Source organism: Barbus barbus (assembly GCF_936440315.1).
Source record: "Barbus barbus genome assembly, chromosome: 9".
Lineage (NCBI taxonomy): Eukaryota > Metazoa > Chordata > Actinopteri > Cypriniformes > Cyprinidae > Barbus > Barbus barbus.
In genome coordinates this window covers 17406249-17432965 of record NC_136737.1, presented here as the reverse complement: position 1 = coordinate 17432965, position 26717 = coordinate 17406249, and the positions used below count along the sequence as shown (strand labels likewise).

The 26717-nt window shown below is 37.7% G+C and overlaps 1 protein-coding gene across 1 annotated transcript in view; it reads left to right on the top strand.

Moving 5' to 3' along the window:
* Nucleotides 1–25607, top strand: part of LOC306874859 (glypican-1-like) — a 29783-nt gene extending 4176 nt beyond the window's left edge. Inside the window, exons 2-9 of the mRNA XM_079425142.1 lie at nucleotides 17803–17961; nucleotides 20067–20464; nucleotides 22868–23033; nucleotides 23210–23340; nucleotides 23483–23620; nucleotides 23706–23836; nucleotides 24817–24992; nucleotides 25295–25607. Of these exons, the coding sequence (XP_079281268.1) occupies nucleotides 17803–17961; nucleotides 20067–20464; nucleotides 22868–23033; nucleotides 23210–23340; nucleotides 23483–23620; nucleotides 23706–23836; nucleotides 24817–24992; nucleotides 25295–25503 (1508 nt within the window). The 3' untranslated portion in view covers nucleotides 25504–25607. The remainder of the gene's footprint in view (nucleotides 1–17802; nucleotides 17962–20066; nucleotides 20465–22867; nucleotides 23034–23209; nucleotides 23341–23482; nucleotides 23621–23705; nucleotides 23837–24816; nucleotides 24993–25294) is intronic.
* Nucleotides 25608–26717: the final 1110 nt, after the last annotated feature.

Sequence of the window (26717 nt, the reverse complement as noted above, 5' to 3'; positions counted from 1 at the left end):
TAGCCTGGTTTCAGAGCTCAGCTTTGGCTCATGTTTGCTGCTCTTCTATACAGCGAGGCACACACCCATGAGCACTGTATGAAATGAAAGAGGCACACACCCATGTTCTCAGCCACACTGCCACACGCACATCCAACCCCCATGCAAGCCATGTGGAGACGCACAGGCCTGATTCGGTTAAGCTTCTTGCATAAATTAAACCCGTTTGCACATGCAAATTCAATAATACAGGCATTCAGTGGAGAGTGACAATCAAATTCACTCATTTGAAGTTGTTTAATTAGTTTTACACATCTAATTTCTGTTTGCACGACTGTCACGAATTTTAATCTAGTGGTAATTTCTCACAAATTATAGAATTATTAGGCATGAACTTCCAAATAAATTATGAAGTATACTTATATATACTGCAAAAGAAATTGAAATATCATTGCGATATGAACATGCTTCAAAACGTCTTCTTTTGTGTTCCACAGAAGAAAGCAAGTCATACTGGTTTTGAACGGCATGACCATGAATAAATGATGACAGGATTTTCATTATTTGACTGAACTCTTCGAAATATATCATGTTGCAAATGTAAAATCGGTTGGAAACAAAATTTCTTGCTAAGTTTTATTAGTAAAATTGTGTTCATTTGTTATATTCAAAAATAATATTTGAAATATCATTGAGATATGAACATGCTTCAATATTAATGCTTCATTTTTCAATATTAAGATTTATGTTACTAAATGTTCAATCATCAATCATAAACTAAAAATTAAGATATGCTTTTTATGATCTAAATTAATAAGTTTTATTCAATTAAAAAAAAAAAACGTTTTTACTGTAATATGACTGGATCAACCTGGCTACATTAGTTTAGATTCAATTGTAAGTTATGAACATTATTGTATTTAATGTTTTTATATATTGAGATTTAGAATATTTTACACAATGTTCTGTAATGTAAACTAAAAATGAAAAATATGTTTTGTATGATTTAAATTGACACGTTGTAATATGACTGAATCAGCATGGCTATATTAGATTTGATTAAATTAAGCATAAACTTAATTATAATAGCTATTAATAGTATATTATACATTCAAATATGATGTATTATTAATTATTATATTACTATTTAAAATCATATTTGTAATCATTCATTCGTCATTATTATTTATTAATTAATATGATTATATTTATTATTATATTGATTGTAGCTATTATTATATTTAATATTTTTTATTAATGAGATTGCAGACAATATGTTCTGTCATGAAAGCCAAAAATGTGCTTCATCTACTAACATTTAAGTCTTCTTTAAAGTTTTAATTAAAAAATAATATTTTCTGGTTACATTAGTTTACATCAAGAAAAGTCCTTTTAAAGGTGAAATTATGCAGAAATAGCTCCATATTACAGGTATATTAATCATAACTGCATTTTCACTTCTAGTAGTTTGAGGTTGTGCTAATGCATACAGTACTAAGACATTTGTGCCGAATGTTCGTGTTTTCACTGATGAATTGTCGACTCGTGATTATCGGAGCATAATTACACCTTCTCCCACACAGCTTCTCTCCCTCTGGCCCGCTGATTGTTCTTTTGAAGCATGGGGGTGTTTCTCCTGCGCGGCTCAGCGGGGATCGGCAGTGTGTCGTGATGCTTGTTAGAGCCGAGATCATGCAGATCTGATCAGGGCTGAAACATGCCACCGTGCTCTCAATCGTCCACCCTCATGCCCTGCCACTGATCATGAATAAAAGCACAGCTGTACTCAGAGATACAGGCAACAGCACCTGGAACGACTGACTGGTCTGCTTTTGTTCAGGTGCATTGGAGTAGTTGTCAAATTTGGGCTGGACAAGTCTTCTAAAAGCATTGATTGTGTTCTAAAAAGTGTGGAGGGCAAACAGACATTTCTTTGCAATAAAAATATAGAATAGATAATTTTTGGCAAAAACTGAATCAGGTTCAACAAACATTGCAGAATAAATGTTGACTAAAACTTCTCAACAGTTATAATTTACCATATAAATTGTGGTTGGCCCAATTATAATTTACTAAATCTATACAGCTTCAAACGCAATCTGATATAATGACATCATTATCCACATGGCACAGCTGATTGGTTTGTTTTCACATCAGCAGCCAATGAGCTTGCTGCTCAACATTCAAATACTCGGTTAGTGTTTGCTGTAGAAGTTGCAGCACGCTTCAGAGACCCTCCACCTCCCCCAGCTCCACCTGTATAGATCTGCTACAGGGTGATTTCATGTAGTTATACTGTATATGAGGGTTATTTCATATATGTTATCCACCTTATTTATCAGCGCAGAAGACTTCAGGTTGAATATCCGCTATAGGGAAATAACGAGAAGAATTACAACATACGGTAAACGGTAAAACTGTTTGTAGTACAAACCAGTGTGTTCATAATTGAGATAGTACATTAAAATAATACGGTAAGATACATCAATTTGCAATATCAAGCAGCAAAATGAGCGGTCAAAATAATCCAATCGCTGGTTTCGTCCATATTTTACCCAGCTCTGGGTTGTATTTAACCCAGCATTTTTTAGAGTGCAGTTTTACAGGAAGAATAAGGTGGATATGTGCAGCAGCAGTATGTCTGTGGATGTATTGGCAGCAGCAAGTCTAAGTTATTAGTATTGAGAATCAAACCCTTTGCCTTAGCATTATCAGCGTTATACGCTACTATTTAAACTTTAAACAGAAATGCCGTTGAATTTGCATCAAAATTCACTTGATTGTCAACAAAATCTACCCCCTTTTAAGAGTCGGTTATCCTCTATGATTGTTCAGCAATCATACTGAACATGTAGCAGTTAGCATTGCATCTGAGTTATAAAGTTGATGCTGTAATCCTCTTTACTAATTCTGACTCTCCACAACTACAACAGAAAACACTGACTGATTCGCTTCTTGAAAACAAATTCAGCTAGAGTTCATTGTTTAGGCTATGCTGTTAGCACCTCCAGCAAATGAAATACATGAAATGGCTCCATTTGTGATTAGTCTTCCGCAGCCGCCGACAAGTGTTCGTCACCTCGTGCTGAACGCTCGTTAGCAGCAGTCTTGTGAATAATTCACAGTAGCGCCGGGCGTTCCTCCAGCCACTTTGCTCTGTCAATATTAATTGCATGTTTTTTGCGTTGGCCAATTTGCTGTCGGGTCATCTTGCTGCCAGCATGCTGGTGAAAGGGGAGAGAAGTGAGTGATGAAGACGGAGATGTGATTATTATCGCTGTCAGCTTTTTTGTTCGAGAAACATTATACGGCTCGAGTGACAGAGTCACAGAGTGTCTCCATGAGTGAATACAACACATGGACATGCCTGTTCTCTGTGGGTCTCATGGGTAGTAATAAAAAATAGGTTATTCGTATTGTTATGCACAGGAGAACATCTCACAAAAAATTCACAACACTTGCGTAATCATTTACATTTTTTCTTAACCTTTATTTAATTTAAAAGGAATAGTTCACCCTAAAATGAACAATTTACTCACCCTCAGGCCATTCAAGATGTAGATTAGTTTGTTTCTTCATCTGAACAGATTTGGATAAATTTAGCATTTCATCACTTGCTCACCTCTGCAATGAATGGGTGCCGTCAAAATGAGAGTTTAAAGTTAAAACGCCTTAATAATGGATTCCTTTCTTACAAACAAGCAACTTTTCACAGTACAGGATGATAACTGATAAACTGGAGTCGTGTGGATTACTTGTGGATTATTATGATGTTTTTATCAACTGTTTGGACTCTCATTCTGACGGCACCCATTCACTACAGAGGAAACATTGGTGAGCAAGGGATATAATGCTAAATTTCTCCAAATCTGTTCTGATGATGAACAAAACTCATTTCATCTACATCTTGGGATTGCCTGAGGGTGAGTAATTAATTTTTTTATTTTTTTGGGGTTAACTTTTCTTACATTTTAAAAAAGGGCTATTTCCCACAACCTTTCTACAGCTTTTTGTCACTCAGTATGACGTATGTTCACACACAAATTTGTGCATATGCATGCTTAGTAAATAAGACCCACTGTCTTTTATCTAGTGTCCTGAAACAGGTCATGTCACATTAGGGTTCAAGGAAGGTTTGAACGCTCATTCTCCGTTGACTGTACTAGCCAGGTAATCTCTTTAGGGTCTTGACATTGAGTGAATTATAAGTTCTTTACCATTTACTCATTAAGTGTCTCTTTGTAATTGGATCTAAAGTAGAAGAATGCTTGTCAGAGTCTATTAAGGATGAAAGTGTGACGTTCAGCACGCTATACGTGTGAGTATGCCAAGAGCTGTGCTGAGGCTTAGTCTGATTCACCACAAATAAGCAGCTACAACTTAGAGCCACCCATTAGCATTTTCCCCTCACGAGTAACAAGTTTTCAGTGTTTTTCGCAAAGATCTGTTTTGGTACAAAACAATGCTAACAATGATAAATGAAAAGATTTAACTGCAACCAAATAGCCAGGAGTTGTTAGCATAGAAAAATGATTAGGCTAATCAAAAGATTTCATGTTTTGTTGACGCCAAACAGGACCGTATGTGAAAACATTTTGGCAAAAATTGATCTGTCACTTGGGAGAAGCTAGCAAAATTAAGCAGATGCTAACATTAGCCCCTTTCACACTGCACGTTGGTCCCGGAACATTGCCGGAAAATTGCCAGAGTGCCTTCTGTGTGAACGCAACCACGACCCGGGATTGATTCCGGGACCAATCCCGGGTTGGGGACCTAGTAACATTGCCGGGTTCAGTCCCGGAACGAGCGCTGTGTGAACAAAAGCCGGATAAATGCCGTAAAAGCTGATGACGCGCGTTATCATGCGACTCTTTTACCAGGTGTTTTGAAGGCAGATCAACATTCACACAACGAAAAATGTGTAAACTGGAATGAAGCAGCGATCGGAGCTCCTCACTATCCGCGCTGAAGCTGAAATCGTTCAGTTTAGTTTTTTTTTTGTTTTTTTTGTTCGCCAGTTTAGTGAAATGGTGCGCGGCGCATTATATATCACGTGTCATTCCGGAACATTCACGGGTTGTGTGTGAACACGCGCACAGATTCCGGAAAATCACTGGCAGTGTGAATGCAGCAAATCTAACGACCCGGGAACAATTGCCGGAACACATTACCCGTATATTTTCCGGAATCTCTGTGTGAAAGGGGCTAATGACAGGCTGCAATCATGAAACAACTATGGAGGGTAAAAGAAAAAACAACCCAAACAAGTCAAAGATCACTTAGAAGTGTTCTGATATGGGAAATTAAATGTGGCCAAATATGAGGATGTTAAATGTTGCACCCGAGTAGCTTGGAGTGGAACCGCTAATGCTAAATGCTAACAACCCAAATGTAAGATGTTTCACAATTTGAAAACAAAACATATATGCTCTGTTAAAAACACACTTCTGACTTTATGCTTGACAGCGCAGGGATTAGGATTTCTTTAAGGCTCAAATACTCTGGTTGTAATCCAGGAGCCTGTAATCCAGATTTTAGCAGTGGCTAGCATGGCAATTTGAGCATGTCTCAATGACCTTGTTAGAAAGCAAGGAATTTAAATTAAAGAAAAGCACTCAAAGGACCCCTTTACCTAGTATTAGCGTTCATTTTCAGTGATCGGATCATGATTGGATAGCACTTGAGCTTTGACTTTGACTGGTCAGGTTGTAAATTTAGCTTGATTATACTTCCATTTTTCTTTTCTGTTTATTTGTGGTTAAAGTGCACTTTTGTGGATTTTTGCCTTTTTATTTTGCTCTCACAATTTAAATAGGCTTCATTGAATAAATAAAAGACACTCTAATCTATTCATGGTGTGTTCTGTTCATTTGTCTTGACCCTGTCAACCAATGCGACAGACCATTAGGCTGATGAGATTTATTTATTGTGACACTTTTTATTGTTTGAGTGGAAGCAATTATGAACAACTTATTATTTTGCATAATGACTTGCCGTTTCAGTCACGGCACGTTTTCCTCACTCACTGGAAGAACCTCAAGTAGGCACATTCTCACTCTCTCTCCAAGCCTGGCAACTTGCACAGAGCCTTGTGATTTATCCATTTTCCTTCAAGGTTCTCTTCCTGTTATTATCTGGCTTAAACTTTAGTAGCATGTCTACGTACCAGTGGTGTTTACTTTAAAGCTAAACTATCTATCTATCTATCTATCTATCTATCTATCTATCTATCTATCTATCTATCTATCTATCTATCTATCTATCTATCTATCTATCTATCTTATACAACAGTTCTTTCTGGTCCTCAAATCTGATTGGCTGAGAGGAGTGTGATATTCTAGTGATAACAGGACTCCAACTGTTTCACCGTTTGTATCACTCTGCTTGCGGTATTTTTCACACAAGTTTCTTGACGGATACCCAAATCCACAATAATTTTAAAAATAATACTGTTTTTGTGTCATGGAATGTAATTTTAAATTTTTTTATGCGAGAATGTACTTGTTTAGACTTTAAATATGTGGTTTGTTAATAAAGATAATGTTTATTTGAAAATGTACTTTAATGTTTTTGCAGATGTGAGCTCCAGGGTGTCAGCAGGCGTTCAGCACAGTGTATAGTTCACACTGCTACGTGTGTGATATTGCTCATACAGTTTATAGCTAATATTTTAGTGAATGTTAGTGAATAAAAACTAGTGTTGTCAATAGATTACTGGTTTATTGGACTGAAAAGTTTCAGGGAGTTTAGCAGATTAAAATGATCTGATTGCAAACACAGAAGCAAAATTGGGTAAAAGGTTTAGAATAGAAATTGTGCTTCAGTAATTCTGCGTTAAATTATTTTAACACGTTAAGGATTTTTGAATTTATCGCATGCGTTAACATGTTGACAGCCCTAATAAAGACGTAAAATGTCACACAGCACATATGCACAAATTTGTAGCTTTTTTCTATATAAATAGGTCTATAGTCAGTGGACGCAAGTTATACATCCCCTAGTGGATTGCACAAAAAATGTTATAGAAATGTTCTATTCAGTTTCAGTCATGACTAATTTTTATTTATTTTTTGTTAGCATGTCAAAATACCTTTTCATGTGTAAAACTTTTTAATTTAGGGAAAATTAAATGTATCTGAAATCTTTTGGAATAAATTAAATATACTTATTTAAAATAAACTAAATGTTTGTGTGTTTTTACTATTATACAACTATTGCCATTGATAACTGCCATCTATGCAACCAAACTCTTAAAAAAATGCCAGCCACCACTGGCACGTACCAGAGCTGAATATTTCAGCACCAAAATCTAGGCTAAAAATACTTCTGAAGAAGCACTAAAGTAACCAGACAGGAGTTTTTTGTGGTCTTTCTCTTAAGTTTCTCCCTCTCTCTTTGTCTTAACCCCTTTTTCCTCACCTGCACTCTCACACGTGTTCTCGCCTCATATTCGATTAGAGATCAGGAGGTCTGTTTTAACAAGGTTTGGCAAACATTGTAATGCATGCGATTACGTGTGCTGTTTGCACACACACGCACGTGCTCACTTGCACGTGTGTGTCTAGGCAGCAAAGCAGAGTCTGAGCTGTAGTGTATTTTTAGATTTATGGAAACCTAGAAATGTCCAATTCAAAGAGCTGGGTTGTACGCTTAGCCATCTTTCACCATTAGCGAAGCAAGGCGTACGTTTTAGAGCGTATCCATAATGCATACTACGTGTCGGCTCTGATCTCAACAAACGTTCGAGAAGATTGGAAGCTACTCGTCAAGAAACATATCGTTCCTGCCTCAGTGTACTGCCTGAAGCAAAGAGGGTTTATTAGATGTTCACAAGTCTGCTAAGCTAATATGAAATGCATCCCAAATGTAAGAATTAAGTATACGAATTTCGGTGTGCCATATTTCCGAGTGGAACATTATTCAATAAGAAACAAATGAAGGATGGAATGGGATTTTATTCTTCAGGATTTGAACATCAAAATGATGTTTCAGAACAATTTATGTTTAGAACAAAGACTACGATTTTTTTTTTTAAATAACATGCACCTATGATTCGCTCACAATAATCCTTCACAATCTAGTAGAAAATTCATTAGCACATTAGCGGCCACAAACACAATTGCAAAAGCTAAACAAACAGGTTTCCACAACAACGCCTTGTCTACAATTGGTCAGACAAAACAAATAGTCCGGCTCCAAACTCAAACCATTGGTTGACTAATGCCAAGCTAGGCTGCATTTCCCAAAAACATTGTAAAACCAGTAGACCGTAGAGAACATTGGTGCCAGTGGTTTCTACAATCTACTTAGGCTTACAATATTTTTGGGAAACATGTCTTTTACACCGACTTTACAATCGATTGGATTATGTATAGTTGTCTTTCTACATTAAGATGGGACAGGACAAAGTATCGAAAGGTATTTAGAAAAAAAAAACATTATTGTTCGTTTAGTGGTGTTTTAAATGTTGGTTTTGCTCTTATCGTTAAATTTGAATATCTAAGCTATGCTATCTCTGTAACACTAAACTGTACTTTTTGTTTTATTAGTTTCCCGAAAGGCGCCTGTATATCATGTTCTAAATATAAATATAGATTTTTATATCTTATATACTGTGTGTTATAGGATCACAGCAGCTCATTAGACCAACCTGTTATGGCCTTTATATTTCACACTCCCTTCTGCTTCCTCAGTTCCCCTGGGTCATAAAACTGTAAACACGCATATGAGAGCAGACCATGTGCAAACTAAATCACAGTCAGGCCTGAGCTATTTTCACCGCTGGTTATGGTCAAAACCCAGACGTACCTCAGTTTGACGATCCAAACCATTTACCAAAGAAAGGAAGACCTGGCATCTAAGAACTACCTAGGAAATCAATTAAAAGGTACTTTCCAGTGTTTTATAAGGCTTGCTCTGAAGTCGTTTCTTTTAGCACATAAAGCGAGTGGCCGTCAATCGCCTTTATTGCGGGTTCGTGCAAGGCCTGGTTCAGGGGTCACAAGCTCTTAGCGTAAGAAGGCATGGCGCCTGGTGCGCTTGGGACTCTTTGAGCCGCCCCGCAACTCAGCAGGGTAGCGGATAAGAGAGACCAGAGGCAGATGGTTAAGAGAGTGCGAGAAACCCAGCAGGAGGGGGTAATGAGTGCTAATAGGCACAAGAAGAGGTTGAAAGAAAGGTCACCTGGAAATGTGGCAATAGACCAGACGACAAACGGACAGGAATGGAGATTAAAAGAGTCGGCCAGAGGTGACAAAGCCCCAGATTATTTTTATACTCTCGGTAGTATAAGGACTTAATCCCTCAACAGTTTTTATTCCCCAACAGGGTACCTCCAGGAACGGATTATGACGTCCGGATGTCCTGGGCACGGATGCCATGCATCAGAAGCAAGAGGCACATTGAGATGTTATGTTACTAAAGCTTTGCTAAAACTGACGGCCTTCAAGTGTAGATAGTTTAACTGATCTACAAGTAAAAAGTGGTGTCTGACCCTTTTGTTTAGTTTATTAAAATCAGCTAATTGCTACACAGTTCTTGATCAGTTTGTTGCAAATTTATTTCCTTTAAAGTCATTTATGTTGGGGCTACAACAGTCATTTTTGTTGACTGAAACTGGGCAAGAAATTTCTAGTTCCCATCATGCTTTCCTGGAGAGCTTATTGGGAAAGTTGACATTTACTAAAAGGGGAAGACATAACATTTAATGTTTAGTTATGTTGAGAGTTTTTGTCATTTTTGGCAAAGAATGGAAGTTTTTATAAGGTTAAGGGTGGGTAGATGAAGAGTATGTTAGTTTAGGGCCCCATGAAAACATTTTATTATTATTTTTTCCAAATTCTGTTTTATCTGTTTTATTTTTTCTAGATTCAGGTTGTTGTTTTTTGTTCAGTTATAATTTATCTAGACTGTTTTAATGGTTAAACTAAATTTGTATTAATCAAAAAGCATGTCTAATTAATTGAAATCATGAAACTTACAATATTTAAAAACAATTTATTAAAAGGCTCTATGAAATATGTCATTTTTTTCTCAATTTCCAATTTTATTTTTACCAAATTCTGTTTTCCATTAATTTTCTGGATTCTATTTGAATGGTTTCATTAATTTTAATATTCAAAAGCATTTAATTTCTTTCTTTTTATAAAGAAATATAAATATAATAAATATCAATTTTATTAGCAGCAGTAGTACTATCATTACATTAAAGGTGCCATAGAATGCATTGATACAGTATTTTAAATTGTTCTCTGATATCTACACAGAAGGTATGTGGCTTAGGTAAGGGCAAAAAATCTCCAGAAACGATTTTACATGTCCTTTTACAACCCTAGGATTTCTCCCTAGAATGAAACGGTCTGTTATTGGCTTATTTGGCAGGGTCATGAATAATAATGAGCTCTGCTCTGATTGGCTGTTTCACAGTACGGCTCATCAGCAAGAAGGAAGCACAGGGAGGAAAATATATATTTAAATACTTTCTCTCGCAGTTATATCGTCGGGTAATTATACTGTATATAAAACGTGGGCATCAGGGAGCCGTTATTAATATGCGAGGCACTGAAACTGCTTTTGAACGATCCATCGATCGCGTTATAGTTTCACTTTCAAGAGACGCGATCACACAAACTATGTTTACATTATGGAGCAACAGTACTTACCACACATTTCACAAGATCAGATGCTTGTCAGTGGTGCTCAGGATCTGCAAGTCATTCGCCATCATCCTCATCTCTCCTTACTGAGAGTGAAATCTTATGTACTGTAACAGGCTACCGCTAGCAAGGAGCTAACCATGTCCCTTTAGTGGCTCGCGTTATTTGCTTTCTGTGCCTTTCTGAATACAGACACCAACCCATCCCTGCACTTCACACCCCCTGCACGGCCTGGAACATAACATTTATTTTGTTATTTTCGCTTGTTTATTTACAATACCTGCAGAGCTTCTGATGGTTCGGCCGGCTTAGAACAAGGGCGGGTTTATGCAAATGTTGGGGGCGTAGTGATCCCGACTGTTGCGTCACAGTCGGTGTTATGTTCTGATTCGCCTGTTTTTCAGTGGTCTTTTTTAATCACGAGATTTACATATGAAGGAGGAAACTATGGTGTTTGAGGCTCACTGTATGTCATTTCCATGTACAGAACTGTTATTATTTAAATATGCCAGGGTAAAGACAGTTTTTCATTCTATGGCACCTTTAACTAATATATTTCTGTCACAGTTTCTTCAAGTTAAAACGAACTTTGATTTTGTGAATAGTAAACAAAGCCATGTGTTTGCTCCATTCATTCATACAGAGAACACGCAGAACATGCAGGATTCATATTAAAATAGTATTTTTGCAGCCTAATATTCACAGACACTTGTTCATGTCATGTTTTGATTTAAGCGCACCGACCTACTTTTGATTTATCCATCCAAAATTTTGCAAATTCCTTGACATTCCGTGTAATACATTAAATTCCATTTTTATGACTGGATTCCATGATTCCATCTGCGTTTTCCGCATCGTGGAAATCATATGGCCCTATTAGTTGTAAGTTTAACCAATCTACAAGTTATATGGACTATGTTTATGGTGCATTAGTGTCCATTTCTGAAGCTTAAAAGCTGGTGACCAAGTTTGTTTCAAAGTAGCATGCTCATTTTGCACATATTTATAAGAACTGCATTGTTTTATGCACAGTTTCTGCATCTCATTAGAGCCCCCTGCTGGTCTGGAGCCCTGGGAAAACACTTGGCAGGACCGTGCGTTAATCCGTCCATGCTTAAATTCAAATCCATGCAGCTGACACAAATGCGGAGGTGTTTGGCAGACTTCTTTTACAGATAAAATTGCTCTAGGTTACACGCCCCACCCCCCACCCCCCATCTCTCTTTGTCTTCCTAACCTCATTTTCTCAGTGTCCTTTGAGGACACTGGTCTGCTGGGGATTGCAGAGATATTGCATTGTGTTCATTAAAGGCAGTTTATCCTCTTAATTGAGACCAATGTTTGGGCAAAGCCCCATGCCACCCATAACCCCATATTTAAAAAGAAGGTCAGATTAGTGGTGAATGGTGGCAAGTCTAGCGTTTTCTGTACTGCAGTACCAATTCTGATTATTTGGCATATAAGATCTCGTCACAAGTACTGTATTGCCGAGTTGCTCTGGGTGGTTTCTGGTCTCTAGATATGACTCTCTCCCTCCTTCTATGGTATTTTTTCACTAATTTTGTCGTTTGGCAGGCAAAATCCTTAAGGAAAGTAATAGCAAAGAAGAGTAATTTGTAAGTCAGTATGTCAGCACTTGAGCTCCACTTCTGCCGCACCTTAAATAAACCTCTCAGTGTGTTTCCATAAATTCTTTTACTGCTTGCTGAGCTTGTTTCCGGAACGTTGTGCTTATGTGGTAACGCGGGTGTGGTGTTTATAAGTCTTCCAGAAGGGCTTGGTAGGGAAGCAAGCTTACCAAACACTTTCTCATTCCTCAGAGACACACTGTTAATCAGGCATGGAGGACATGAGCATGTTTTTTGGCCAGCGCAGGGATTTAAACCTCAGCCGGGCTCACCTGTAGATCCTCGCACACCTGCTGCTGGTAAACCGGTGCCTGAGGCAGCCTTTGCTTTCATCTCAAAGGAGTGCACTGAAATCCTCTCCCAGGAAAAGAAGATGAGAAAATAAAAGAACTATTCACATTGGTATGTCAGGGGCTTTGAAGATGAACTTGAAGGACATCCCTCAAAAGAACTTCCTCTTACTGTTTGGTTGTTCACTTTTAAAACGAGACCTCTCGGTTTTCTTTCTGAAGTCAGTCCAAGTCAATTTTCAAAAGCCAATCCAGAACGTATGAGGGTGTTCTAGTCCGTTGTGTCAACATTGGTGCTTTTTAATGAATTAGCGCCGATTTTCTTGTTGGAATGTAGTCTATAGAGCTCGGAAAATCTGTCAACATATTGTAATTCATAACATCAGTCTTTGAAAATCCTGCATAAATATTGTGATTGTTTTGTTGTACCATGTGTCCTATATGTAAATAATAATAAAGTTTTTGGCATAAATTAGCTATGCTAGCTATTTGTGGTTTGGCAGAAATCTTTAAGGTTTAAATTTCTACATTTTATGAAGAATAGGTTGTGTTTACCCATTCAAAAACTGTTGCAATGATGCTAGGGTTCTGTAAGCAGTTGCCAAAGCGTTGCTATGAGATTGCTAGGGTGTTCCAGATAGTTGCCTAAGCGTTGCAAAGCAGTTACTATGATGTTCTTTCTGGTCACCAGAGGAGCCACCCGTCTGGGACGCAATTTTGAGTGAGTTAGTTCAAGTTCATTAACTGTTGATACCTTGCTGTTTATAGTTCTGAATAATATTGTCCAGTTGAATGGCACAGACAAGAACTCTATTGCCCCCTCACGACCAATTCGTACATATTTTACGAGGTGGCTAATTCACTCACTCGTACGATTTAGTATGATTTGTCTAAACCCCAGTGATGGGTAGGTTTAGGTGTAGGTCATTCGTACAAATTCATATGAATTGGCAACTCGTAAAATACGTACGATTTAGAAAAAATCGTATGAATTTGTACGAGTGACGTCGAACGAATTAGCCACCTTGTAAAATATGTACGAATTGCCGTGAGATTGGGCCGGTTCTGGAGCTAACGCCACAGAAATAGAATACATGCAGTTGATATTGAATTCATGCAGGAAGTTATTAAAGCCCATTTCCACTACAGAATAACATTTTTTTTATCACACAATTCTCAATTATATTCACAATTCTAAGGTTTTATCTCACAATTCAGACCTTTTTATATAAACACAATTTTGAGATAAAATTCTCACTTTTTTCTCCGATTTCTGAGTTTACATCTCACAATTATATTTTTCCCACCAAGAAATAAAAAATAAAAAAGTAAATTGCAACATTTTATCTCACAATTCTGCAGTTTCACTTGCAGTTTGCGAGTTTTTATCTCACAATTCGGACTCTTCTTCTCAGAATTGTGAGCTTATATTTTGAAATTTTTTTTTATATTTTAAATTTTTTTCACAATTCTGAATTTTTTCACGCAATTGTACATTTTTATCTCATAAATCGGACTTCTCAGAATTGCTTTGCCTGGCTGGGATGCAATTTCGACTGAGGTGGGACCCCCCAGAACACGATTTTGAAACAATTTTCATATGCAATTTTGATAGCAAGTTTCTCCTGGAATGAGATTCAGCTAGTTTTGAGTACCAATTGGGCATGTTTTGTTACGCCCAAAACATATTTTCTGACTAGCTACATTTTCAATATTTCTATTTTAGCGCTATAATGGAAAGTAGCATAAATAAATGTCAACATTTACTGCCAGTTTTCTTTTCAAGTCATCTACTTTTCACAGAGCAAGTTTGAAAAAACCTTGCTAAGCAAGTCTAAAGCTATGTTATTAGCAACTTGAAAAACAACACATCTGGTTTAATAGCACAGACGGAAATGCTTAGTAGTCACTGTACATTTTCCCAGTGCTTTGTTCAAAATACCTTCCTTATTTGTAATGATCTGCTCAAAAGTTGATACCCTGATGTATTTTGCAGCATGTAAGCGAATATCAGAGAGGCATGCAAGGGAGAAGAATGGAAAAAGAGCACTCAGCACTCAGCATGGATCATTTCTTTGATTAAATAGTCACAGGCCCTGAAGGGATTGCACCAGTTGGGTTGAAAGCTACCTGCTAACAGTTTAACTTGAAGGGATTTACTTCATCTGACACCACTCAAGGTTTCTCCACCATCTCGGCCTGTTTGTCATCTTGCTCGGCTATTTGTCTAGCTGTCCATCTATAACAATTAGGCTGTCTGAAGAAACCCTTGATTTTTGCAGGACAGATGGAGGCGGCTGACAGGTGATTCAGGGTCTTGTACCTTTGGCAGCCTGTCAATTTCCATCCAACACACAGACATGGCAGCACAAGGAAGCTTGAACAATGTTCATTCGGAACAGAAAAGAGATAATTCCTCAGGATTTATTTTTAGCTTGTTCAAAATATTGCCTGGGCAAGAGTCCTGCATTCATAAAGATATGCATCATCTCTTGATCTGCCTAGAATTAGGAGAGATTTAGTTTGCACACACAAGATCCGTCTTTGTTAGTCTCTCTCTTGCTGCATTCAGAATGGCTAGCATACTGTTTACTAAGCAGTATGCACTGTATACATTATTGAAAATTGTGCGTGGAAAAAGTAAGCGTTATGATGTGATAAGCCTTTCAAACAGCAGTACACTACATTTCTTGTCACATTACCTTATTATGCATGTTTAATTTAACAAGTTATCATAAATTTAATTTAATTTTGTGTAAGAATGTCGTAAGGACTTAAACAAACTCTATGCATTACTAGTTACAATGTGATTTTACCAACGTTGTATTTCAAAATGTTTCATTCCAAACGTTAGCACTAGGAGCAATCTTTGAAGAAGCTTTTGCAAGTTAGTTCAAGTTCGTTAACTGTTGTTTATAACTCTGAATAATAATTTACAGTGTAATGGCACAGACATCTAAAATAAAAAAAAATAAAAAACTATCGCCCACCTTAAGTACTGGAGCTAACAGCACGGAAATAACATAAATTATGTACAAGACTGCATTTGTTGCATTCACGTATGCATACTTGTATGGAATTTGTTCGCAGTAATCAAAGATGCAAAAACTCACAGTAGACATTGTGCTAAAAATGTGCAGTTGATATTGCGCTCATGCAGGAAAGCCCAATTACGCCAAAGAATAAAACAATTTAAAATTAACTTTTTATTTTAAAAAATGATCAATTATATTCACAATTCTGGGATTTTATTTCAGACTTCTGACCATTTTCTCACAATTCTGAGTGTCCATCTCACAGTTAATAACCACATAATTTTGAGATATAAACTCAGAATTGTGAGATAGAATTCTGACTTTTTTGCATGGATTCTAACTTTGTATCTCGGAATTCAGATTTTTTTTTTTCTCTCAGATTTCCGAGTTTACATCTCACAATTCTGTTTTTTGTTTCCGCCAAAAAATAAAAAAGGAAATTGTAACATTTCATCTCACAATTCAGATGTTTTTTTTGTTTTGTTTTGTTTTTTCCTCACAGTTGCGAGTTTGAGTCTTACAATTCGGATTTTTCTTCTCAGAATTGTGAGTTAATATTTCGAATTGTAAGATAAAAATTTGCGATTACCTTCTTTTATCGCAATTGTGATTTTTTTATTTATCTCATAATTTGGACTTTTCTTCTTTTCTTGCAAATTTAGATTTCAAACTGTAAGATAGAAAGTTGCAGTTTTTATCCTAATCCTGAAGAAGAAACAACATTCCATAGGAACTGCACTGCATTGTGAGATACTGTAATGGTGAATGCTTTAGTTGTTTTTTCTCTTATTTTCTGACTCATTCTCACTATCTGTCGCTTTTCATATGTGTTTAGTTAATGTGCAAAATTAGATCCCAGCTGTAATATAATTATGCATATACATATCTGGGTATGCACATTGTCGCACAGATTCTTCCTTTGTGTTCCAGAGCAGGAAGAAAAGCTTCATCTGTCTTGTGTCTCGCGGTCCCTTGTCAGTACGCATTGATATGCAGGCCACACACCCATGCTGCTCACGGACTGCAATGAAGGGCCCGGGATGCGATGCGTAATGACACTGAAGGCTCTTTAACACCACAATATGTAGAGTGACACGCGGAATATGATCTTGGGATCTCGCCGCTTGTTGACATACGAGGCTACACATTTAAAAACGGGCTCATTACATGTGTGCATGTGATTTAATGCAGCTGAGCATTCTTTGAGCGCTCCTATATGTCTTTTTACCATACTTCTATAAATAAATATATATATAAATAAAATATTGCACACAAAAACTTCACAAAAATGCACTCTAGGCTAAACTGTATTAGCACAAAAACCATTTCTAAGTACTAAACCACAGATACACAGGAGATCTGACTGAACGACTCTTAGGTTGACCATAAAATGGTGAAAGTGAGTATTTTAGCCCCTCAGCTACAGTCTTACAACAGTGAATGCATAAAATTGTGCTTCTCTATGATTTTTCACTCTCACTGCAGTCAGGCGGCATAAAAAATGCATAGCAGCGATAGCATCTCTCGCTCTAGTTCCCTAAGCCGTGACCCAAGACAGGCTTAAACAGGAAAGTTGTTTGCTAAATGTCAGCCGGGTCTAAGAAGCTCTTGCTTTCTTGAGGACCTCACTGACCCAGTGCTCTGTGTTCAGTGCCGCTCAGGGGAAGCTATTTTGAAACCTTAGCCTGTTAAGCTACAAGCTAAAGTTACTCATTGTTCAGCTACCCTTTAGTAAACACAGTAGTTAGCTACACTACAAGCTACTAATACAAAACAGCTAACAACACTGAAGAAAGAAAGAGAGAGAGCATAGCTCATCTCGCACAAAAACAGTAAGAATTTCAATTAGAGCAATAAAACTATTAAACACCACAATTTCTATAACTTGAACATCAAAACGTGTTGATAAACAGCAGATTGTCAGTTAATATTATGTTGTTTTGAAAGGATATTTTAATTTTTTTGTTTTTGTTATATTCCGTATGAGTCACTCACACATTACAGGCCTTTTCAGAACACTGTGTGAGATCCATCTGTCTTTATTTATGCTTTTCGTGGAAGTGTGACATCATGTTTCACCTTTTTTGGCATCAGTCTAAGTTTAAAATTATATGGAGCTTGATATATGATGTTATTGGAGTAATTGGCATCTTTGGTGCCATAACTAGGTTAAAAACTCTACTTAAATTGTATTATCTTTCCATTCCATCTGCAGGCGAGCATCTCCGCATCTGCCCACAAGGTTACACCTGCTGCACCAGTGCCATGGAGGAAACACTATCGAACCTGAGCCGCCGGGAATTTGAAGGCCTGGTTAGGGAAGCGGGACGTTCCATTCAAGCCTCGCTAAATGCTCAGTACAGGACCTTCGACAGTGAGTCCACAACTCAAATGCATTTAGTCTTGCAGTTGGTTGTGTTTTGATGTAAAAAAAAGTAAGTAAAGTCGTGACGTATTGTCAAGTATGGTGACCCATACTCGAAATTGGTGCTCTGCGTTTAACCCATCCAAGTGCACACACACAGCAGTGAGTAGTGAACAAATGCGCGCGCGCGCGCGCACACACACACACACACACACACACACACCGTGAACACACACCCGGAGCAGTGGGCAGCCATGCTGCAGCGCCCGGGGAGCAGTTGGGGGTTCAGTGCCTTGCTCAAGGGCACCTCAGTCGTGGTATTGAGGGTGGAGAGAGCGCTGTACATTCACTCCCCCCACCTACAATCCCTGCCGGCCGGGGACTCGAACCCGCAACCTTTCGATTACGAGTCCGACTCTCCAACCATTAGGCCACGACTTCCCCATGTACTGTATTATGTCTCATTTGCTAACACAGCTGCTCAGTTCTTCCACTGTAATGTTAGCAAGATGATTTTCGAATGACCCAAACGTTTAAGCTGTCATTTTTCCACCCAAAGTGTGAAGGTGAAAAAGAACAGAGAACTGCAGAAACTTGCAGAGGAAATGAGAATTAGAGGTTTTACAGTGTACTTGTACTGTCACGGATAGCTGTCTTATCCAGAGCGGTAGTTTATGAAACTTCATCTGCTTTTAGTTAACATTTTTCCTACGCTTCTCTGGATTTAATGGCATCAGGGTTAATGAATGTGAAGGGTTAAAGAGTTGCAGCACTTTGAAACCCAAACTCTCTCCTGGTTCGTGTCATTGTGAGCTTAGATAAAAGGAAAACTCTAAATCTCATATGCGTTCACACCAAGCGGTCCTCACAGGGCAATTACAGTGGGTTTTTATGGCCTTTTACTGCAGTGCATGATAAACTGTAGTGACACACAATAATGATAAGAGATTTTGATGCAGTTGTTCAATTTACTAACCCTAATCAGACATTTTCTGGAAGCCACTGAATAAGAATTCAGTCAGTTACACGTGTGCGTGTACATATATGTGTGCGTGTGTGTTTATTTATATAAAATATTTGTATTAAATTTGTTCATTTTTTTATATGAACAGACATATGGTATATTAATGATTAATTAATGCTAATTACTTAGTTAACTGAACATACAGTATATGTTCTTGAAATTAAGCATATTTGTTGCATCTTCCCCTAACAGGCAAAACATGAGGTATCACTGATTATTTGTATTTTATATTATCTGTGTAGAAATATGAAAAATATAAAATCATATTATTAAAACTGCAATGTAAACAAATTTTCCACAGAAACAATTGCTGTTTGTAAGTTCTATTAAAGGAAATGTAAAAATTCTGTAGTCAGGGTTAGAGTTGGGGGTAATCAGATTTAATTTATTAAAAAATATCTGAGTTACTTTTTCAAACAAGTAACGCCAGTTACTTTATTGACAGACATCTCTCCTGTTACCATGTTGAGAGAAATCGTAAGTAGAGAGGTGTTGTGTGCGATGTGTAAAAATAATGCTTATTGTAGTTGTAGATCAAATGTGAACATGCATTATTTTATCTCACTCGCACAAAAACAGATTCAGTATTCCTCAAAATGAATAAAAACGGTGAAATCCAAACACAGAATATGATGCAAACCAGCAATAATTAAATATGTTAAATAACACAAATATCATTTATGTATTTATAAAGCAATATCTTTACTACTGACCTTCGTTGATTCCCATACTAATAAGCAAAAAATACTTTAGATAAACTAACAATTGTGCTTAATTTTTTATTGCTGAGGAGTGTTGAAGCGTTGAAGCCCTGCCCAGATTTAAAAAGTAACACAAGTAATTCAAAAGTAACGTAACACATTACTTTCCATAAAAAGTAACTAAGTAACATAATTAGTTACTTTTTTAGGGAGTAACGCAATATTGTAACGCATTACTTTTAAAAGTAACTTTCCCCAACACAGGGTACTTCAATGTTGTTCTGAAATCTGCAACTACACTGTCAAACAGTTGTCAGTGGATGCAATTGTATCTGATTTCTTTAATATTTTCACTCTGTGATAAGTGACTTCCTTTTTTATCCATCCAGCATATTTCCTGGAACTCCTAAATGGCTCTGAGCGGTGGTTGGAGGAGGCCTTTGTGGCTGCTTTGGGGGATCTGTACCGACCCAATGCGGGAGTGTTTCGTGACCTTTATGCCGACCTGCGTCGATATTACAGTGGTGCCTCCCTGAACCTTGAGGAGGTCTTGGACGAGTTCTGGATGAGGCTCCTGGAGCGTCTTTTGAAGGCGTCTGACCCCGAGACCGCCTCCCTGCTCTCTGATGACTTCCTGGAGTGTGCCTCCAAGCAGACTGAAACCCTGCGTCCTTTTGGAGATGCTCCACGGGAACTGAAGACCAAGCTGGTGCGGGCATTCATCGCTGCTCGGGCATTCGTCCAGGGCCTTAATGTGGCTGGAGAGATTGTACGGAAGGTGTCTCAGGTACAGTGGATTATTTTTTCTTTTTTACGATGGGTGTGAAGTAGTGGTTAAGGCTCAGGGCTGCTAACAGAAGGTAGCTAGTTTGTTCACCACAAGAAACATGCCGCGTGCCAAGACCGTACTACCCTTGAGCAAGGCAATTAATCCCAGGGTGCTCAAGGGTGACTGGTAGCATTCATGCATGAAAGTGTTCTACTAAATAAGTTATAAATAAAACCCCTAGAGTGTAAACTTGGTAAGACCACCTTTGGCAATATTTTCAGTCCATACCAGCATTGGCGTCTTCTTGGTAAAATTGCTCAAGTTCTTTCAAAATAGGTTTGAGGCCTTGATGCTCAATAGTGCTCAGCTGATGTCTCATTTTCTTGATTTTAAGACTCACCTTTCTTTTTCTCTTCAATGTTAATCCTCAATGTTCTTGCAGATCATAGCATATTTTTCTCCTGAAATATCTACTATCATTGATATTTCCAATTGAGTATTCCAGTCTGAGTTCCTGGGGAAGTCGTGGCCTAATAGTTAGAGAATTGAACTCGTAATCGAAAGGTTGCGAGTTCGAGTCTCGGGCCGGCAGGGATTGTAGGTGGGGGGAGTGAATGTCCAGCGCTCTCTTCACCCTCAATACCACGACTGAGGTGCCCTTGAGCAAGGCACTGAACCCCTAATTGCTCCCCGGGCGCTGGAGCAATGGCTGCCCACTGCTCCGGGTGTGTGTTCACGATGTGTGTGTGTGTGCATTTGTTCACTACTCACTGCTGTGTGTGTGCACTTGGATGGGTTAAACGCAGAGCACCAATTTCGAGTATGGGTCACCATACTTGACAATACGTCACGACTTTCACTTTTTTTTTTGGGTTAAGTTTTGCACCAAACATAGCGCTTCACATCAAAGTCTTAAAGTTCAGTTCAGGTTTCATCAGACCAGGGATTCTCATCCAAGTCATTGAGCCACTGACATGCCTTTTAGGCAAATACCAGCCAAGTGATAAAGACTTCCTTCTTCCACCTTTTTTACGAGCCAGATTTATGAAATGTTCTTGCTTTTGAAGTGCTATTGTTACCCTATGACAGTTTCTTCCATCTATGTTATGTGGAACTGTAACTCTTTAGCATTGCCAACATCTTCTTGTCCAGACAACCAGTTCTGGCAAAACTTCAATTCTTTGCAAATGCGCAGTTGGTCCATATTTTCTCACCTTTATAATGACAACCTTCACAGTGCTTCAAGGTGTATTTTATATGAATTATTTCCTTGCCCTAACTGGTATTTTTCAAGAATCTTGCGTTAGATCTCCTTATAATGATCTTTGGGTTCCGCTGTAGGGTGTTGCCTTGGAAATGAAGTGTGTATTCTCCTAGACACAGGTGTATTTGACATTAGAATCATACGGCAATGGGAAAAACTATTCAATGAATCAAGGAATGCATTGTTCCATGGTGTAACACTGTGCAATTGAGAGAGTCCAAGGACACCAAAGACTTTTTATATGTGGCTTAAATAAAACCATGCATATCCTTTAATGCCATACTCTCTGTAGGTGGTCTGGTTGCACTAAAAGGGAGCAGTACCTGCCCTAGTTGCCTAGAAAGTCAATCAACAGAAACTCCCAAATTCATAAATACTGGATCCATGACATCAAGACATATTACTACGCAGCAGCATTCCCAAAGATGTTTGCTCCAAACCCACACAAGGAAAATTAGTCCAAGTCCTTAGTGGCTACCCTACCCTTCCTTAGAGCTACCTGCTGCTTTGACAAATGAAAGTAGGGCGCAATGGTACCTCTCTGTTCTTTAAGGGATTTCTTACAGAATTGGATTCAGTCTCCTGGTGCCAAACTCTCAGGAGATTCCTGCTAAGCAGACCTAAATTCTTGCTAATGTTGGGAATATATGTTTGGAATATTGCGCGTCTTATTTAATTGGTCATATGTTGACATATGTAAAAGCTGAATCCACTGTATGACACATTCCAAGGGATTAGCATTAAAAATAAATGCATTTAGTAGATGTTTGCATTTGTAGCATAAGCACCAAGTTTACACACGGTCGCAGTAAAACGATTAAACTGAAGTTGTCTTCGGCTAATATACAGCATGATTACTCTACCTTCCAAACTTGCCTTTCCCAAAAGAATTTAAAGTTACTTCAAAGTTTTTTCTTATATAATAGATGACATGAATGTACATGCAGATAACATGCTTAGCTGGAGACAATAAAGAAAATCAGACTAGCTTCATCAACATTCATGGAAAATGATAACAAACTTGTTCAGTTGACGTTAAAAGGATTTGCATTGCTTTTATTATAGCAACAGTTCTCCCGAAGCGATGCTGTGTTAATTGCCTTGCTCACAATAGTGTTAGCTCATGGATAAATGCCTAATGGTCACTTTTCCCACAGGTTCCTTTGAGCCTGGAGTGTAATCGTGCAATTATGAAACTGGTGTACTGCCCTCATTGCCGAGGTCTCGGATCAGTCAAACCTTGCATCAATTACTGCAAGAATGTCATGAAGGGCTGCCTGGCTAATCAGGCTGACTTGGACACTGAGTGGCAGAGCCTTATAGGTAAAGCAAAGATATTACCACACTCTTATCACCAACTCTTACTCTTTGGTTGGTTGCTTGATTTCTGTTTTTGTTGCATCCCACTGGGTAGTGCTGTCACTTTGCTAAATATTTCGATTTCAGACATGAAACTTACTTGACACTTGATATTCACACACTCTATTTTCCTCAATCAGAAACCATGCTACAGGTGGCCTCCAGTTTTGGTGCCGAGCCCAGTATGGACACGGTGATCTATTCAATTCCTGTGAGAATCTCAGAGGCTGTTCTCACCATGCAGGAGAACATGGAGATCTATACCAGCAAGGTTAGGACAGTGAAATTAAGTATCTATTTTAAACTTGGTTGGATTCAGATGTGAGGTGTCAGTTTAAACAGTTTAAAGATTTATTGATTACATAAGAACCATTTATACAACTATACACAACTAAGTTTGTGTTGCATTTCAGGTTTTCAAGGACTGTGGGGACCGTGGTGAGGAAGGAACACCAAGTTCAATATCTGAGGAGCCGAAAAAGAAAGCAAGTACAGTTAATGCCCTGGAATACAAACCCATCCCAAAATCTGCAGCCAGACTGGAGGTGCAGGTGTGTGCATGTGTGGCAGTGTCCACTTTGGGCCAACTTTTATGAGTTTTATACAATGTTATTGAAGTGTGTGTGCAATTCCCAGGTCACAGACGTGTCCAGTAAACTGAAGGAAATGCAGTTTTACTGGGTCCAACTCCCCTCGGCTCTGTGCAGTGGTAAAACGGCATCTTCAACCAACGGTGACAAATGTTGGAATGGCATCACCAAAGCAAGGTATTGCATATTCAGGGCAAATCTATGCTAAGATGAAAGGTGTTCATTTAGCTGGTTAGCATGTGTAATTTGTGGTAAATGTTTATGTAATAAATTTATGCACTTTTCAAAGCTAAATAGATGTGCAAGAATTTTGATGGATGACTTTTGGGATGAACACACATTATGAATTTATAGATCGTTACTCATGGCCAGTGCTGGCAGACTTCTGAAAACTGCATCCCTCCCTCTTTTTGCGGCCAAAGTCATTAAATTGATTGTTTAGGTATCACTGCCACAGAGCTGAACTCCCATTGCCCAAAGTCATCTGAAGTGATTAATCACTGGATAAGGTTTATCTTCATTTGTGTGAGAAGATTTAAGTAAGTACGGCCAAGAAACCTTTATTTTTAGTCATCATTAATACCTAATAGCTCTGTATAATCAAACTAGCAATCTCATGGGGGTAATTAATGGATTCTGGTATGTGATAGTGGTGTTTGCTAACGCAAGCATCCTTAATACTATTGCTCATAATTATGGTCCATATACAACGAAAAAAACCCTACAGACATTTAAGGAGGGACTTGAGCCAAATCTAAAGACTACTTGGTGACACACAGCTAAAACACCCTAGCAACCACATAGCAAACCACTCAGAATACCATCGCAATATACTAACTACTAAAACCATTGCATTGCAACCGCCTAGACCTAGATCTAGACCCTAGCAACCACATAGCAATGCATTAAAAACCAATCAAACTCTTTTGCAACATGCTAAAAACCAATCAGAGCACCTCAGAAATGTGCTAAAAACCACAGTATTGTAGCAGCATGTTTTGCACAGCATGACGCACTATAATCGAGTTTGTATTACTAATGTAAAAGCCTGGTTTTTATTTCAGCATAAGGTCGTTAATTGTGAAAAACTGTAATACAAGAGCTATTAACAAAATGTGCGTGATTGAAATGGTTCTGGAAAATTGATTTTTCTGCAGTTACCTCCCAGAAGTCATGGGTGATGGGCTGGCCAATCAGATTAATAACCCAGAGGTGGAGATTGACATCACCAAGCCTGACAGGACAATACGTCAACAGATCATGCTGCTGAAGATCATGTCAAACCGCCTGAAAAACGCCCTCGATGGCAATGATGTAGATTTCCAAGATACAAGTAAGATGCTAAAGTGCTTACTAAAAGACATGATCATACAATTGGTTTCATGAAACGAGAACAAATTTGTGTATATCATTCAGCATCAACTGAATTTAGTCAATTCCCTAGTTAAGTTTGTTTTACTACTCTTACATGAATGAAGCTCAGTGATGTGAAATTTAGCACCATTCTAGGGCTGGATGGTTTTGCCTGTGTTATGCTGCAATTTCATGTAAATTAGATACTGCATAGCAACCATTACTTCTGTGACCTTTTTTCCACCAAAGTAATCATCATGTTTTTCCATAATGTGTCTATAGATGATGATTTCAGTGGCTCAGGAAGCGGCATGTGTGCGGACCACCTCTGCGTCCGAGGTAGACCTCCGGTTTTTGGTCCGAAAACGGACAGGCCCAAACTCTATGCCTATATCCCTGAAAACAAAAGAGTCAAAGGATCCGGGAACCAGATTCAGCCTTCCGTCATCTTACTGGTTCTGTTACTCGCGACTCTACTGCTGAGACAATAATGGAGACGCTAAATCGAACTTTGGGATCTGGGTCAGGAAATTTGGGAATGTTTCAAAAGAAAAAGAATAGAGAAAAATTAGGGAAGGTGAGCTTAAATATTGCCAAAAGAAAAAAATAAACCTTTTGAGTGAATGGACATTTTAATTCCTCTGGAATACGATATGAGAATAGGTGGAAAAGGAATTTTGTTTCTGTTTATTTTTATGTTTTGTAATATATGTCAGATTTAAAATGCTGACTTGTTACATCAATTGACATCTTGATTTTTTACCTTTGAATGTAAAAAGATGAACTGGATGGGAAGAATTCTGGTTTAAATTTACAATACAAGGTTCTCAGACACCTAAGCCACTTACCCACAGTTATTTGCTCTTAAAGTCACACAGTCACCAAGTCACCTCGTGTTTCATTTCACCATGCTTGAGTTACGCAAGTTTGTCTTGGCACAACTGTTCTTTTAGTCTTAAATATTTCACAGACAGACATAATTACAAAAGACTACATCAGTCTGATCCCATTTAGATTACAAAATGTATGAACTATGGCATGGACATGAATTGAAATACGAAATTGATGAATATCTGAAGAATTATGTAATGGTGTTTTTTTTAACTGTGATTCATTGGTTTAGTCTGCAATTACTTTGTATGATAGCAAGCTCCAATAATGGATGAATTTCACAAAAAAGTGAAATTTACACCAACATCAAAAGAAAAAAGCAATTATTTTGCACAAAAGAAAATGTAGCCTGTTTTTTTTTTTGTTGTTGTTGTTTTTTTTTACATCATTCGTAATTATTTTCTGAATTTTAATTTCATACTAATTTTGAAACTTTTCTTAACATTTTCCATTAAAAACCTTCTAACCATTCCTAAAATAAGCAATTACAAGTATTACATTTTTTATTAGATTTAGGGGTTACGTTTCATGGATTTAATTTAGATTTTAGGGAGAACCATCATGAGGCAAATCATTTATTTTCAGTTGTTTAATAATTGTCATAATTTAGCACATTTTCCACCAATAAATACACATGATTACATCACGGTATTTTATAATAATAATAATTAAAATTATTATTATTATTATTATTTCATTTATACAGTTTTTTATATTGTGTCCAAATAGGGTGCTTTTCATTAAAATTATAATTTTTAAATTTCATTATACATTAATGAAAATTTCATGAGAACTTTACAAATTAGAATACCAA